This window comes from Mastomys coucha, unplaced genomic scaffold (assembly GCF_008632895.1).
Source record: "Mastomys coucha isolate ucsf_1 unplaced genomic scaffold, UCSF_Mcou_1 pScaffold1, whole genome shotgun sequence".
Lineage (NCBI taxonomy): Eukaryota > Metazoa > Chordata > Mammalia > Rodentia > Muridae > Mastomys > Mastomys coucha.
In genome coordinates this window covers 21,892,563-21,910,478 of record NW_022196891.1, presented here as the reverse complement: position 1 = coordinate 21,910,478, position 17,916 = coordinate 21,892,563, and the positions used below count along the sequence as shown (strand labels likewise).

The window sequence follows — 17,916 nt, the reverse complement described above, 5'->3', positions numbered from 1 at the left end:
TTATGTTTCTTCAGTGGTCTTATTCATATATAGGATATTTTTTTTCCTTTAAACCTAACCAGTTTCAACATGTCTTTGGAATTTTCATGTTTTTGGTGATTCTTCCTTGTTATAAGACACAAAAATATTCTTTACTTCACAAAAGCAAGGCTAGTGGCCAGTCTTTATCTGAAGGCTCACACACTTTGGGATTGTCTTCTGGCTTTTCGTATGAGAATGAGAGGATCCAATCCAGTTTTTAAAAACTTATTTATTTATGCTGGACGGTGGTGGCACATGCCTTTAATCCCAGCACTTGGGAGGCAGAAGCAGGCGGATTTCTGAGTTCGAGGCCAGCCTGGTCTACAGAGTGAGTTCCAGGACAGCCAAGGCTACACAGAGAAACCCTGTCTCAAAAAACAAAACAAAACAAAACCAACAACAACAACAAAAAACCCAACTTATTTATTTATTCATTTATCTTGTATGTTATGGGCATTTTGTCTGTATGTATGTCTATACACTACATGTGAGCCTGGTGCCCTTCAAGGCCCAAAGAGAAGTTGGGTCATCTGGTCCTAGAGTTAGGAATGCTTGTAAGTTGCTCCGTGGGTGCTGCGAAGCACAGCCAGGTCACTGGAGAACAGCCTGTGCTCTTAACTGTTGACTCATCGCGTCAGCCCCCTCCTTTTTGTTTTCATTTGGTGGGAACTTTATTAGCTATTTTACAATAGACTGTTAGAGAAATTGAAACAAATTCATGTTCTTATCTTGTAGGCAGTAGATTATCATTTTAAGACTTTGGGTTAGGCAGTGATTTGTAGAGATTATTCTCTTCTGCTTTGTAGGAGTTCCAGACTTGAAAGCAGGACGTCCTGTTTGAGGGTTTGGGGGCTCATACAGTTTGAGGTTTTCTTGTATTAGACAAGTCCTCTGTGTCATATGATGTACTCCATTCCATTTCCCCAGCAGACATACCATGGTCCTCTTCCTTAGTGCAGTGCTTCTCAGCCTGTGGTGCTGACCCTCACAGGAAGGAGCGCATCAGATATCCTTCACGTCACATACTCAGTACGATTCATAGCAGTCGCAAAATTACACTTATGAATATCAGCAAAGATAATATTATGGTTGAGGTCAGCCTAGCGTGAGAAACTGGATCAAAGGATCATAGCATTAGGAAGGTTGAGAACCATTGCATTAGGCAACTTATTAATAACCTGGACTCTCATGGTAATGTTCAAATTTAATGTCGTAATCTTATTTCTGATGGGATCCCCATGGGAGGAACAGTTCATCAGTTTATGGTGGTTTTTATGTATGTGAGCACTTCTGATTACTGTCTGTGGAATGTTTGCTTCCAGCTATTATGGGAGTTTTGTTGTACCCCTGGTCCCCCCCCCCCCATACACATGAAGATTTGACGTTAGTAATACATTTTGGATTGGAAGAATAAAATACTACTTTGTTGTGAAAGGATATCAGATATAAACTACTATATAAGAGTCTCAATTGGGTTATGAAATGATAAATTTGTCATAATTGTATACATTTAAAACTTAAGGTATATATGTGATTTAAGATGGTGTAAGGAGTGGACAGAGTGGAGAGAATGTGTGGAAAGTAGAATTAGCATGGATACTTGTGTGAGCTGTCAGGTACCGTGGGAAATAAGTACTTTACCATGCATTCTTGTTTAACCCTTGTGAGTGCCCAGTTAACTTTTTACAGTCAGAAATTATTAAAAATATAGAGGCAGTTGGTTGTCTGGAGAAGTTGTGAACGTTTCAGCCAGAGGCAGTTGGTACATAGCCTGAATTTTGCAAGATGAGTAGGGGCATAGCAGTTGTGTTGAGGGCTGGAGGGCAGTTATCACCTGTGGTCGGAGCAGGATTAATAGAGGCTAGTGGCATGAGATGAGCCCAGCTCTTCAGAAGCTGTCGGCAGTTCTTTGGCTCCAGAGACTAACAGTATCAGAGCAGCTGGGAGGGGTTCTTAGGTATCACATTAAAGGAACAGTATGTTGGCAAGTTTTGCTTTAAACAAACAAACAAAAAAAAGGCATAGACAGTGGGAAATATTTGAAGGTTTAGATGACAGAGCAAAATCATATTTTGTATAGTCTGTGTTTCTCCTAATATTTATTGGTTGAATTGTTTGGCATACTCAGTTTTTTGAGCTTAGTTTTGGGGCTGACCATCCCAAAAGAAATGCCTTTTTTTCATATTTGAAAAGTTTTCTGCAGATATTATTAGAGTCTAGTGATGTCAGCAAATTACCTACTTCTGTTTAGTAAGTTTGCATGTGGGATAATACAACTGTTGTAACTGGCTCTCTATGGCTTACTTGTAGTTAACAGTGTGCACATCTATCTTATAAGTAGCTCTTAGCATGTTGTCAAAGATTCATTACAATGTCTAATTATTAAAATTTTGTTAATATTTTAATAGTTTTTATTGTTTTAATAGTATAGATGAATATACTGAATTAAAACATCAAAAAATCACTTTAATAGTATAATACTCAAGTGATGTGAAATGACATAATTTTTAAAAAAACATCTCACTTCTGTATCTTAACTTGATTTGCTCCCGTAGATACAACCAAAATTCCTTACGACGTACATTTTAGAACTAACTTGTCTAGATTATCAAATGTATTTCATATGTTCTTATTCTTCTCCTTTGTGTTTATTTCACCTTTATCTAAGTATAGCACACTTTGCTTGTTGTTCTGTACCTTGCTTTGTTTGCTGCCCCAGTATATCTGAAAGTGTTCCAATCAGTACATAAAAGGGGCATAAGAGTCTCAGGGTAAACTGACTGTATTTTTGCTAGTTTTAGTTTCCCTTTGGACATTGCCAGTCTGTTACCATTACAAACAAGGTTATAGAGAAGGCTTTCTTGCATGTTGTTTCACACATGTAGTAATAGTCCTGTATTATTAGCTGGTTGAAGTGGTAGTGGTTAGTGGGATGGCTCAGTGAGTACAGATGTTTGCTGCCAAACCTGATTACCAGTAGACTTCTATCTCTGAATCCATATGGTGAGAGAGAGCTTGTCTCTGAAGGTTGTTCTCTGACCTCCCCATGCATGCAGTGGCTTGTGTACACACAGTAAATGAGTATGTGATAAAGGCTCTTGCTGTCAAACATCATGATCTCTGTTTAGTCTTTGGGACCTATGTGATGGAAAAGAGACCCAACTCTTGAAAGTTATCCCCCGACGTCCATACCTGCATTATGGTGCACACCTATGCATATATATATATATGCATTCATACATACATAATGTACATTTTTTTTAAAAAAATGTGGGCATTTGAGTTTGTATCTTAGTACTAGAGCACTTGCCTAGCTTGTGCAGAGCCCCATGGTTTGGTCTACAACACAGCAGAAAGAAACAGAACTATAGACATATGTGATTTTGATAATTTCTCTGTGTAACAGCCCTGGCCTTCGTGCAACTTGCTCTGTAGTCAGGCCTGCCTCTGCCTCTTGAGTGCTGGGATTAAAGGTGCACACCACCATTGCCTAGCAAGTGATTTTGATAGTTTTCAAGGCAGAGATGCTGAATGAACTTTTGAATGTGTATATACAACGAATTCTCACTTCTTAACAAAAAATGCAGAATACATATTGAGATTAGTGAAATTTTATGAAATTTTTATTTTTCAGATACACAAAACTAGGATATGCTGGAAATACAGAACCACAGTTTATCATCCCATCATGTAAGTATTTCTTTTACTCCATGGATGATCTGATTTAAAGGTCTTCCTCATTTCATTATCCAAGTAAAATAAGTCATCAAGCATGCTATTGTATCAGAATCAGGCATTTAGAAACATGATTGCTTGTAAATGGAACGTTATTTCCAACTCTTTTAACGATTCATTTTAGGTCTTTACCAAATCTGCTATCTCTTTAAGGAAAACAAAACAAAACCCAGTAGTGAACTGATAATAGTTTCTGCTTTTAGGATATTGCTGCTACCTGTGTGTATCTAACTGGTTATTAAGTAGCACAACTCTAGTACCTGTAATTCAGCTAAAGTGACCAACCTTTGGCTGTAGGATACCATTATTGTTTGCAAGACCCATCCTATAGACATCTGATGCAGATGCCAATATTTCACAGTGAAGAGCCAGTGGCCCTTGACTCAGCAGCCTCACTGTTTTCTGATATCCTATAAGCATACTGTGCTTGTAACATTGTCTTTGGGTACTTTTGTTCGTTTCTGCTTCTGTTAACCTTCTGCTGGTTGTAACAGTTTTAGTAGATTTAGATTGTTACAGGTATTTTTATTAGTAAGGTGTGTTTGCATAATTATAATGAGTGAAGAGGCGTCACTTGAATTCACGAAAATTAAAACCTAATTAGACTACATAGCAGGGTTTTTTTTTTTTAAAACAATGTTTTTACTTTTATTCATATGTGTATGAGGGTATCTGTCATGTGTGTATATGGGTACCATATGTACATATGAGACACAGAAGATTATCCTATCCCCTCAAGCTGGAGTTATGGCAGTTGTGAATTAGTCAGTGTGTTGAAAACTAAGTGTGGGTTCTCTGGGTGAACTGTATGCTCTTTTAATCACTAAGCCATCTCTAGCTCCAAAAAGTGCATAGTAGAATTTTACCTCTGGGAATAGACACAGAATTCTGAAATTATCTAAAAGGATTACTTTTTGTATTTAAGATTAAAATTTAGTATATCCCCATTGGATGAAAATAAATAGAGATGTAAAGAAAGCTTGTTTTTAAAAGTTCTTTTTGTAGATTTTCTCCTTTTATTGGTTTAGTGTTAGTTACCTTTAATTTCTTGATTATCCATTAAGCTTTATATTGACTTTATAAGGTTACAAATTTATTTTTAACTTATTATGCATATGTTGAGTATAGTTGCATAGTTGTTATGCATCTAGAGGTCAGAATGACTTTCTTACAAGTCAGTTTTCTCCTTCCATCATGTGGGTTCTGGGGATCGAACTTAGGTCATGAGACTTGTGGAACAAGTGCTTTTATCTACTCAGCCATCTCAGAGCTAAGCTAAGGGTTGGTAGCAAAGGATTGCAATTCTTATTACTTGGGAAGCTAAGGGAGGCAGGTTCCATATTTAAGACTGGCTGGATAACTTAGTGAGTTGTGTCTGAAAAGTAAAAAATTTAAAAGGCTGGATGTACAGCTTGGTGGAAGTATATACCTGATATATGTGAGACCCTAGTAGCACACCTGCATCCACATAATTAGAATCAAAATGGATTTAATAGTCTTTGGAAATAGAGCTGAAATAATCTCTTAGTAATACATTTTGGGAGTTTATACTTGAGGCCTTGTCCTGGAGATGAAGCTGAGTGTCGGTGTATGGAAGGTATTTTGTCTTATGGCTTTTGCTCATTAGTTGACAGTTTGAAGTATTCTGGATCATGCTTATTTGTTGTTTTTAGTAACACTTTACAATTGAACAGTTGTTTCGTTTGAAGAGATGAAATTTTTAAGATGTCCAATTAACTTACTTCAAAGGTATTGCCATAAAAGAGTCCGCAAAAGTCGGTGACCAAGCCCAGAGGAGGGTGATGAAAGGTGTGGATGACCTAGACTTCTTCATTGGTGATGAAGCCATAGAAAAGCCCACATACGCAACAAAGGTATGTTTCTAAGAGGGCTCCAGTCAGCTGCTGGCCTGTTTCACTCTGTTGTAGACTTGTTGCTCTCTTGCATTGAGTTTTCTGGTTTTTTGCTTAAAAATTTTCAAGACAGGGACTCACCAGGAACTGACTGTGTAGACCAGTCTGGTCTTGGACTCAAAGATTTGCCTGCTTCTGCCTCTTGAGTGCTAGGATTAAAGGTCCTTAAAGCCAGGATGAAAACCATGCCTCCCTCTGCTCTCATCTTCCTAACTGTAAACATTTCTCCTTTCCCATCAGCTTTAACATACTGAAGTGGGTGCTCATTGCTTTCAGCTTTAACATACTCAAGTGGGTGCCCATTGCTTTCAGCTTTAACATACTGAATTGGGTGCCCATTGCCTTCAGCTTTAACATATTGAAGTGGGTGCCCATTGCTTCTAGGGGCCATCAGTAGGGATGGTGTTCTTTCGTCTCCACATTACTACAATAAGAGACATTTCCTTCTTGGATCAGACACTCATTTCTTCTGAGCCATGTGGGAATATTGTTCTTCCTCTTTCCTCCCCTGACTTTTCTGTATGTCTCTTCATTGAAATACAACTTACACAGTAAAGCAAGTAGTCTTCATTATGCAGCTTGGAGAATTTATGTGGCTGATTGTACCAGGTAAGAGCAGATCTTGTAACACAGGTCTTTCTGTGTCTTTGTTCACAGTCACTGCTATAGCCTTCTTGGAATGTAAACACTTCCAAGCACTCATTTCCTCTTTCGTGCTTTGTAATTTTAAATGAATAACTACCCTACCATATGGAAAAATAAAATGTTGCAGTTTTGCTTTGTGCTGAAAAGAAAGTAGCAAGGAACAACTTCTCTCCCAGAGATATATTATGAAGTGAGTAAAAGGAAAAGAAGGCAGGATAGGATGCTGTAGTTATGTGCCACAGTTGTTAGTCTAGTTGGGGATTTAGCAGTCCTTGAGGGATAAATTCTTGAGCTGAATCTGGAGTTAGGCAAAATGTACAGACAGCCATTAGGCCGAAGCCAGTATAAAAGAAGGCTTATGAGGAAGACAGAGAGCAGCATAGCTTATATACCTGAAGTCCAGGGGCTTTATGAGAGCCAGTTCCACCCACAGGTAACATTCATGGATATACTTGATCAACAGTGTTAATAAGTTCTCTTTGGATTTGAATTTTGGCTGTGTTTCTTTTTAGCTCTGTGATATCATTCAATGGCTTAACTTTCTGTAATTTAGTTATTTATGGATGCAGTGGAACTATTAATACTTCAGGATTAGTCTAGAACTTGTTTAGAGGATGGCTATAAAGAAATTGTTTTTTTGTTTGTTTGTTTTTCAAGACAGGGTTTCTCTGTGTAGCCCTGGCTGTCCTGGAACTCACTCTGTAGACCAGACTGGCCTTGAACTCAGAAATCCGCCTGCCTCTGCCTCCCAAGTGCTGGGATTAAAGGCGTGCACCACCACTACCGCCCTGACTTATAAAGAAATTGTTATAGGGGCTGGTGAAATGGCTCAGCAGGTAAGAGCACTGACTGCTCTTCCCAAGGTTCTGAGCTTGGATCCCAGCAACCACATGGTGGCTCACAACCATCCATGATGAGATTTGATGCCCTCTTCTGGTGCATCTGAAGACAGCTACAGTGAATTACGCTGGAGCGAATGGGGCTGGAGGAAGCAGGGCCAGAGCAAACAGAGGTCCTGAGATCAATTCCCAGCAGCCACATGATGGGTCACGGCCATCTGTACAGCTATAGTGTACTCATACACATAAAATAAATAAATCTTTTAAAAAGAAATTTTGTAGAACTCAAATAGTGAAGATAAATTATTTGAGGGAGGCATCTATATTTCTGAAATAATGATGTATTTAAGGGGATGTTCATGGCTTGAGCCAAGGCAGAAGTTCTCAACCTTCTTAATACTAAGACCCTTTAATATAGTTCCTCATGTTATGATGATTTCCAATCATATATTTTGTTGATACAGTTATGTATTATAATGTAAATACCTGATATGCAGGATATCTGATACTCAACCCCCAAAGGGTTCGTAATTCACAGACTGAGAACTTTTGACTAAGGTAAATGTTAGTAGGGATAAAGAGAGTTGAAAGGGGTGTGTGTGTGTGTGTGTGTGTGTGTGTGTGGGTGTGGGTGTGTGTGTATGTGTCCACGTGTACATTAAAATGTTACAGAAAAATTCAAAGCTAAAAGTAGAGTAAAGGGCTGGGTATGGTGCACACCTTTAATCCCAGCCCTTGGGAGGCAGAGGCAGAGGCAGAGGCAGAGGCAGGATTTCTGTGAGTTTGAGGCCATCCTGGTATATATAGCAAGTACCAGGCCAGTCAAAGCTGCATAGTGAGACTTTGTCTCAGAACAACAGTAAAATAAATCAATAAAAATAGAGGAAAGATATATTGACCCCACACTTGCCTGTCACTCAGCTTTGGCAATTATAAACTTGTAACTAACCTTACTTTGTTATTTCATTCCCCAGTTATTTTCTAGTCATTCATTTAAAAGTACTTGCCTGTTAACAGCATCTCATGGTTTTAGTCAGAGTTTAGTACATTTCTCTGAGTGTTTCCTAATTGGTAAATGTTTGGGTCATGGTTAAAATAAGGACTTTCCACTGGATTTAGTAGTTAAGTCTCATGAGTCTTCTGCCCTATAGCTTCCTTCTTTCTGTGTGTTTTTAATCCTTGTTCCTTGGTTATTTTGTTATGGGGAAAAAAATCAGCTGTCTATTAAATTTCCTGTATTCTGATTGGTTGATGGCATTTTTAGTGTACATTTGCCATGATCTACTATTTCTTGTTTATCTTTTATTGTTGGCATAGAAATGAAGTTGGCATAGAAATGAAAAAATCTAAGAAATGTAAAAATCTAAGTATGCTAAAGTTTCTTTTTTTGAGACTATATAGTGTATTTGAAGTACCTGTGAGGCAGCTCAGATGTTGCTAGACAGTCTAGTGTGCAGGCTCTGGAGTTCAGAAACAAGATGGATAAGAAAGAGATAAGGGAGGTATCAGTTACTTTAGGCAGTGAATGCTGTCACCTAGGGGAGTCTACAGCAGGCGAGAAGCCTGGGAGGTGCACTAATTAGGCTTGAATGGAGACGAACAGAGGTACACTGCATGGAATATCCAGTAAGATGTCTGCTGAGGCACTTTGTTCCTTCTTAGAAGGGGGAACAAAATACCCATGGAAGGAGTTGCAGAGACAAAGTGTGAAGCGAGACTGAAGGAAGGACAATCCAGAGACTGCCCCGCCTGGGGATCAACCCCATATACAATCACCAAACCCAGACGTTATTGTAGATGCCAGCAAGTGCTGGCTGTCTCCTGAGAGGCTCTGACAGTGCCTGACTAATACAGAAGTAGAGGCTCACAGCCTTCCATTGGACTGAGTATAGTGTCTCCAATGAAGGAGCTAGAGAAAGGACACAAGGAGCTGAAGGGTTTGCAGCCCCATGGGAGGAACAACAATATGAACTAACGAGTACCCTCAGAGATCCCGGGGACTAAACCATCAACCAAAGAGTACACATGGTGGGACTAATGGCTCCAGTTGCATATGTATCAGAGGATGGCCTAGTCGGTCATCAGTGAGAGGAGAGGCCTTTGGTCCTGTGAAGGCTCTATGTCCCAGTGTAGGGGAATGCCAGGGCCAGGAAGTAGGAGAGGGTGGGTTGGTGAGCAGGGGAAGGGGGAGGGAATAGGGTTTTTTTCAGAGGGGAAACCAGGAAAGGGGATAACATTCGAAATGTAAATAAAGAAAATATCTAATTAAAAATAACAATATATAAAAATAATAAATTTCATGCTTTCTCTAGAAAACAAAGTGTAGTGGAGCTGGATGAATGCAGATCAGGAAAGAGTAACAGACAGGGTATTATTTCTTGAGGTTAGGCTGTGACTTGGGGAGGGAAAGATGAAAGGATAAGAGGCAGAAGTAAGATGGAAGAGACATTTACTGCTAAATTCTGCTTAGAAAACTAGAAGGGGTACATAACCTGGTCTTGGAGAAAGCTGGAGGAGTACGTTCTAGATGACAGATTGGATGGGGTAGGAGCTAGAGAATGGGTCAGTGGCTGTGAGTGCGCACGGTTCTTTCATAGGGTCCTCTGGTCATAATCGCCTGGTACTCCAGCCCCAGGGGTTAAGACACTTTGTTCTGAACTCTCAGGCACCTGCATTCACATGTACATAACACAGAGAGATAACCATGTACACATAAATACAGGGAGTGTTGCTAACATAGTAGAAGTTATATACAGAAGAAGTATATACAGATTTGGCAAAGTGGATTCAATTACTCTCTTGAGTTCTCCTTTGTCTGTAAAAGATGTTAGGAATTACCTGCCGCTCAAGGGAAGGGTGCCTAGGGAAAGCTGAGATTGGTGTGGTCAGAACATTGAAGAATCAACACTATGGAGTGTCACATGAGCAGAGTGGTTAGATGGCCTAGACAAGGTGAAGTTCTTTTGCAAAACACAATAATATTCTGTCTTAGGTTGGGTTTCTGTTGCTGTAAGGAGACTTCATGACCAAGGCAACTCTTAAAAAGACAACCATTTAACTGGCAGTTTCAGAGATTCAGTCCATTATCATCATGGTGGGAAGCACGGCAACATGCAGGTAGACATGGTACTGGAGGAGCCAAGAGTTGTACATCTTGATATGAAGGGAAGCAGGAGGAGACTGTCTTCCACAGGCAGCCAGGAGGCGGCACTGACTCCACACTGGCTGGAGCTCGAACACTAGAAGCCCTCAGAGCTCCTCAACATGTGTCACTGTAACACACATCCTCCAAAAAGGCCACACCTATTCCAAAAGCCCACATGTCCTAATAGTGCCACTTGCCATGGGTCAAGCAGATTGGAACCAGCACACATGCCTTGTAAAGTACTGCAGCCAAGGGTGCTCAGACCACACTGTGGATAAGTTCTCCCTTCACTGCTGCAGTGTTGAGTGTGAAAGGTCCTCTGTCACAGAGAATTGGGATCTTTCTTGGTGGCTTCTATAACATTTCAGTAGCATTTTCACAGCTACACGTAGATTTTGAAAGAGAATGTATGTGACAGTTGTTTATTAAGTAGGCTTCTAGCAGGGTTTAAGCACCCTAGGAGTCACATAAAAAGGTGACTCAAGTTGAAGGACATTACTTTTCCTCCATGGTGTACATTCCCTTGGTATGCCTTGCCAGAACGGCTCTTAACAGTGGACTGGATTACTATTGCTATTTCCACTTTTGTTTTTTGCTTTAAAAGTGGATTTGGGAGTGTGTGTACAGTATTTGGTTTTTACATAGCAACAACTGACAACCCAAGTTTTCAAAGAAACATTGTCATGAAGGAGTGCAGCACACTGTGATGTTGAAAATGAGCTGTAGGCTAGCACATGGTATGGTGTGTATCCTGTGTATCCTTGTGAATTCTGAGCCTTACATTGATACTTGTGGATTTACTAATAACCCAGGATTCTTCGATTCAACACAAACCTATATAGCCTTCTAAAGTAAATCCTAAATCCTTAATTATTATTCTAGCTATTAAATATTAGATATTGTATACTTAATACTGTTTTGTTTACTGATTTCCTACTATTATTATTTTGAGGTGACATTTCACTGTTGCCCAGAGTACTCTCAAAGTTGTAAGCTCAAGCAGTCCTCCTACTTCAGCTTCCTCAGTAGCCAGAACAGTGAGTGTGTGCCACCATATCCAGATACCAATTGTATTATGTTATATATACAACAAATATCAGTAAATGAGCTAATACTTAAAGATTAAGGAAATTAAAATAAAGTTTAACATTTTCGACATATTCATCTTATGTTTTAGCTACCTGGATATACATTGTAAAAAATAACTTCATTTCTCTAAGTATGTATATTTCTTTTTGTTGTTGTTGTTTTTTTGAGACAGGGTTTCTCTGTGTAACCCTGGCTGTCCTGGAACTCACTCTGTAGACCAGGCTGGCCTCGAACTTAGAAATCCACCTGCCTCTGCCTCCCAAGTGCTGAGATTAAAGGCCTGAGCCACCACTGCCCACTGTATATTTCTACTTCAGCATGTATAGCCTCAGGATGATCTTGGGTAATAAAGAGTACACCTTTTTCTAGTACCTACTAATGAGCTAATAGTCTCTGGTTCAAATTTTTGACATTAATAAGATTTAATTTGTGAATTTTGTTTTAATAGTGGCCAATCCGTCATGGTATAGTTGAAGACTGGGACTTAATGGAAAGGTTTATGGAGCAAGTGATTTTTAAATATTTAAGGGCAGAACCTGAAGATCATTACTTTCTTTTGGTAAGTACACATTATGGTTTATTGGGGACTCCCCTTTTTCCAGGTGGAATTTGTAAGCCAAGGATGGCTTTAAACTCAATATCATTCTCCCTTACCTTCCCAAATGCTGGGTTAGCAGGCTTGTCCCTCGATGCCTAGCCTACTAGGAGATATTTTGAGGAATATTTTAATGTTTCTGGTGTAATTAGGAAGCATACTTTATCACTTAAGTTGTCTTGTCTGAAAGACTTTGTTACATAAAACTAGGTCATTCTTAAGACCGTCTGGCTACAGGTAGAGTAGCAATGTGGCCAAGCACTAAAGTGTAATCTTGTAAATGCTTTTGATAATTAACATGTAATCGTTACGCTACCACCTGTAAATAATTGTTTTATTTTGTCACCGAAGAAATAATGTGAGGGAAGAAAGTTTTGTTTCAGCTCAGTTTTTGAGGCTCACGTCCACAGTTGTTTGGCTCTATTGCTTCTGAGCTGTGCCTAGTGAGATAGAGCATCTCTGTGGGAAGCAGCTTCTCTTATTTGTCTTTTAAAACTATTTGAGAAGGACTTCTAACTTCCTAGTAGAATAAGTGAACATTTCCTTTTTTCTCCTTTTATCTTCTCACAACATAAAATGGCTGTCTTTTATGTCTTCTTTTTTACTTGTGTATGAGTTTGCTAATCCAGTGTTCAGTGTTTCATTGTGGTGCTTTGTGAATACTATTTGTAGCTGGACTGTAAAATGAAAAGAACATTACTGTGGACACCTAAATGCCTACAACCTTAAGTGTAATAATTAACATTTCAGTATAATTACATTTAGCATAATTGTTTTGACATGCTGTTTATCCATCTGTTAATCTATTTTGTTTTGAATCACACCAAAATGAGCTCTATACAGTTGAGAATCAATTCATGCTTAAACACTTGGTATTTCCATCATCAAACAGTTCATTATTTGTTTATATTCTTTCTCATATAAAGTTTATTTATTATAAAAAAAACCTACAAAGCTAAATCATTCTGTGGATTTTGACCAGGAGTGGCAAAAGAAAAAGGGCCAGATAGTGGTAGGCAAGTTGGTAGGTAGGTATGTAGATGTGGTAGATTAGATAGCTAGCTACCTAGGTAGGTAGATGGGTAGATAGACAGACGAATGGACGGACGGATGGATACTAAAGAAGCCAAATGAGAGTGTAGCAGGTTCCGTTCCAGCTGTCCAGCTCTACTGGAGAGTGGAAACAGCCATAGCCCATACCTAATGGAGTAAGTATAGATGTGTCCCTGTGAAGTTTGCAGAGTTAGGTGATTGGCCCACCTTTAGTTTTAACAGCTGTAGTCGTGTAAATAACAAATTATCTATACCTTTTCTAGTTAATTTATGCTCCTCATTCCCTAAAGGCAGCCAATGTTTCATTCTATTTTAATTTTTTTTACAAGTGAGATTAATCTTGCCTATTAATCTTCAATGTTCCATAGTTGGTTTTACACTGATAAATTCATATATGATGTGCTATAGTAAAATTTACATCATGTAGTTAGTTACGTATGACAGTCTGGCTCTTTGAACATTCTTGTCCTTATAGACAGTCTCATCTCTTTTGTGGACTTGGTCTGCTGCAAGGGTTCTTAACCGGTATAGAATTCTGGCCTAGGGTGACTCTAAATGTAACATTTTAATAGAATTGCCCCTGCATTCTAGCCTGTTAATCTTTTTTAATTTTAGTCATGATGTTTCTTGATTTGGTCTGAATTTGCGTTTTCCTGGTGATGACTTGTAATGATATTGAAAGCTTCAGTTTTTTAATTGAAAATAAAATTTTGAATTATAGTAAATATGTTCTGATTACATTTTCATTCCCCCAGTTGCTCGCAGATCTTCCTGACTTCCCACCCAAATCCATTCCCACCCAAATCCATACCCTTTCGTTTCTATCTCAGTAGAATACGAACAAGCATCTAGAAACATAAACAAGCCAGCATGGCACAAAACAAACAGGGAACAAAAAGAGCAGGAGTGGAAGGAGCATGCAGACACCGAGAGCATGCTCTCTCTGTGTATGTGGAGGTCTGCTGTTCCTATAGAAGGAGCATGTAGACACCGAGAGCATGCTCTCTCTGTGTATGTGGAGGTCTGCTGTTCCTATAGAAGGAGCATATAGACACCGAGAGCATGCTTTCTCTGTGTATGTGGAGGTCTGCTGTTATCTACAGTCCCGATAGTCTGTGTCTTTCCACCTATAAATTTAGTGCCTTTCAAATAAGAAATTGCCTATAAAGTTCGAAGTGATCTAATATTGTCTATTTAAAATATCATTCAATTCAATAGACGGAGCCTCCACTGAACACTCCAGAAAACAGGGAGTATACTGCTGAGATAATGTTTGAGTCCTTCAATGTCCCGGGCTTGTACATTGCTGTGCAGGTAAGTGGCTTATGCTTACTTAAGCTTGACTTTTACATTTTATCCAGGCTTAGTGTTCTCCTAAACCACGCATATCTCTTTTCCTAGAAAGCTTTAGCATAATTTGAATCATACCATGCTTTCCTGAGGTGATAATTTAGACACAGTAGTTCTGTGTTTTGCCTGACTTATTCAGTGCTTCTCATTCGTTCGTTTAGTTTCTGTTCCTTTCTTTGGCGTGCAGTAGTCAGTAAGATTTCTGTAACCCGGTATATTAATATATACATATTTTAGTTTGGGATCCTAATTGTTTATAAAAGACTTGTAGAAAATGATCACAAGACAGTTATTACCAAAAGAGTATATTTCAAAATGAAATCTCAAAATGTTCTTCTTTTTCTTTTAACATTATGTGAAACTCTTCATTGTTAAACCTTTGAAAATATTGTGTGGTGGTAAGCAGTCATTGTATTATTGAAATGATTTTGTTGTTGTTGTTAAAATAGGGTGATGGGTGAGCCGTAGCTGCAGTGTCAGGCGTCTGAAGCCGCATGCTTGTTGGGAAGTTTTGGTTTTGGTTTGTTTTTAGAGGGTGGTGGACAAAATACCTTTTAGTTCCTTTTAGTATTGCATTGCAAGTGGGCAAAGTCAGGCTTATCATCTATTTTTCGTTACTACTCATATATTTTGATTTTAAGAAATTACCTTTTTTAAAAAATGACATTTGGTTTACAAAAATTACCCTCACCCCACCCCCACCCTGGAAAGAGTTATTTTGTATCAGCCATGATGAGATTCTTTGGTAGGAAAATGGTATTGTGTGTTGTTGGTTTTCTAGATAACTCACAGTGTCTGGAGTGGGCATGGCTTTTCAGTTGAGGTTCTTGTATACAGTGCTAACTGCAGATTGCATTTACAAGTTTTTGAGGTTTGAGTTTTCAAGAGTAGTGCTTGCTGGCTTATGGTGATTACCAGATATCCTGGTAGTTTGTGGTAGTCTAGGTAATGATATTTAAGCTTGGGCAAGGTAGAGCTGTGCGTGTTACATACATGTTTGCGTCACTCTTGCTTGTGGCTCTAGGAAGAGAGTGTTCCTTTTAAACTCTGAACTTTCTAAGTATCCTGATGCACTAAGAGGCCTATGAACTGTAGAAAGTATGCCGTGTCATTGCAGGTTACTTCTATAGACTTTCACCCCTAGTAACTCTTTAACTATTCATTTTTGTCTGTCTTACCTTTTAGGCTGTTCTTGCCTTAGCTGCATCCTGGACCTCAAGACAAGTAGGAGAGCGGACGCTGACGGGTACAGTAATAGACAGTGGAGACGGAGTCACTCATGTCATTCCCGTGGTAAGTACAGAAAGTTGCTAAAGAGAATGTGAAATAGTATACCTGGACGTAAATGGTAGGAACTGATGAGACCTTTACAAGACTCAAGGCTCTTCCTGGGCTACCATCACAGGCTGCATGAGGATCTCTAAGATCTTAAGAGTATCAACAGTGCTAAAAGGAGGCAAATGCCAGCTCGTTAGCATGCTGTGCCCTGAAATCATAGTTATGTTTGTAACCAGTAAAGGTCACAGAGCTGGGAACAGTGTTGCGGACCTCACACAGTACATAAGGCTTGATTAACCCTAGATTTGACTTCACTTAAAGACCTAGGGAAAGGGCAGAATAGTCTGTACTGACAGTCTCAGCTGGTGTCATGGGTCATGTAGGAGGAAAAGTTCTTAGTGAGCTCAAGCACATGACAGCTTCCAAGTTTGGTGTACATGAAATCTGTTAGCCACAGGCTTTCTGCGTGAATAGCTTGCCTGTCCAGCAACTTCATAGAAATGGAATTATATACTCTGATCTTTATGACAGGCTGTGTTCACTTAGACTGATGTTTTTGAAATTGTCCATATTATAGCATATATGCTTCTTTATATTGCCAAGTCATAGTTTACTGTGTGGATATATCCCCTTTCGTTTAGCCTGTGTGTGTCTTTAATATCTTAGTAGGATGTGCCTAGCATTTAATAGCTTTGTGTAATTTCCTTGATAGCTCTTTTTTTTTTTTTCCCTTTGTGGTCTCTAAAATGCCACATTGTGGGGCTGATGAAGACATGGTGGGTAAAGGAGGTTGTTCTCTTCTGTAGGAAGGCAGGCCTGTGTTTCGATCTCTAGTGCCCATATGAGAAGCAGGTCATAGCTGGGCATGCTAATCACAGCAGTGGGAGCAGAGACATGGTGTGCTTTCAAGAACTCAGTGGCCTAGCTAAAAGCAGCAGGTTTCTGCTTCAGTCAGAGGCACTGTTTCGAGGCAATAGTAGAGGAAGACACTTTGAATCCTGCCACAGTCTTTTAGATGCTGAGACTTTAACTATCTTGTCACCTCTGGCTAAGAAATGGATCTTAATTTTTTTTTTTTTAATCAATTAATTTTTAGTAAGAGCACTGACTGCTCTCCGGAAGGTTCTGAGTTCAAATCCCAGCAACCACATGGTGACTCACAACCATCTGTAATGAGATCTGACACCTCTTCTGGTGTGTCTAGAGACAGCTACAGTGTACTTACATATAATAAATAAAATAAATCTTTAAAAAAATAAATCAATTAATTTTTAGAAATACAAATTTTAAAAATCATTATGTAGGAATGAGGTGAGAATGCTTGTGCTGCCTGGACCTGTGAGTGGAGTTGGTTCTCTCCTTCCATCTTTATGTAGCTTACAGGGATTAAACTCTGATTTTCAGGACTTGGAGCAAGTGCTTTGCCTACTGAGGATCTTACTATCCTGGGAACACAAAAGTAAACTTGACACTTCTCTCCTTGTATGTAGGCTGAAGGGTATGTTATCGGCAGCTGTATTAAACACATTCCAATAGCAGGAAGAGATATAACATACTTTATTCAGCAACTGCTGCGAGACCGAGAAGTAGGAATCCCTCCTGAACAGTCCTTGGAAACTGCGAAAGCAGTGAAGGTAAGCTACATAGCATGGGTGGGTCAGCTGGAGAGGAGTCACACCCTTAACTGTGGTGGCCAGGAATGCTCCTTACCTCAGTCTCTCATCAGAGCAGGCCCTCTAAGTTGTCTTCTCTATAGTTCTCACAAATGAATGGTTGATGGTCACCTGCCCTTTGCATTGTCTTATCAATTCTCTCAAATTGAGAGGGCTAGCATAAGAGTGTTTAAACATACACTTTTGTGGTTACTCCTTTTATTAAAAGTAAAGATTTATTTTACCCAGCAATTATTACATCTCAGTTTACTCTGAAGTCCTTATTTTAATACTAATAGTTTTCTGTTACTAAAATTGTTTGACGTAATTGGCTTGTTGAGCTCTGCAGTATAGATGCAGGATGTTACTCAAGTGATGTGGAATGTGACAGAAACTGTGAGGTATTTGATTAGGTTTTGACACTATATGCTCTTATATCATTTGTGTCATTCATACAGGGAAAATACTTTCCTTATTCTTTTTGTATTGCTTTTGGAATTTGTTATTTATCAACAAAGCTGAAAATTTTCTGTATTTCTCATGCTTTGAATATGTAAATCTGCCTTTGCAAAAATAACCCTCGTTTCTTTTCTTTTCTTTT

General features: G+C 39.0%; 1 protein-coding gene across 2 annotated transcripts in view; it reads left to right on the top strand.

Annotated features, from left to right (window-relative positions):
* The window catches only part of Actr3 (actin related protein 3), a 44,075-nt gene that overhangs the window by 14,039 nt on the left and 12,120 nt on the right, over positions 1–17,916 (top strand). For both annotated transcript variants that reach the window (XM_031380865.1, XM_031380868.1), the window contains exons 3-8: positions 3,656–3,711; positions 5,506–5,630; positions 11,836–11,946; positions 14,254–14,349; positions 15,571–15,678; positions 17,154–17,297. In XM_031380865.1, coding sequence (XP_031236725.1) covers positions 3,656–3,711; positions 5,506–5,630; positions 11,836–11,946; positions 14,254–14,349; positions 15,571–15,678; positions 17,154–17,297 — 640 coding nt within the window. The remainder of the gene's footprint in view (positions 1–3,655; positions 3,712–5,505; positions 5,631–11,835; positions 11,947–14,253; positions 14,350–15,570; positions 15,679–17,153; positions 17,298–17,916) is intronic.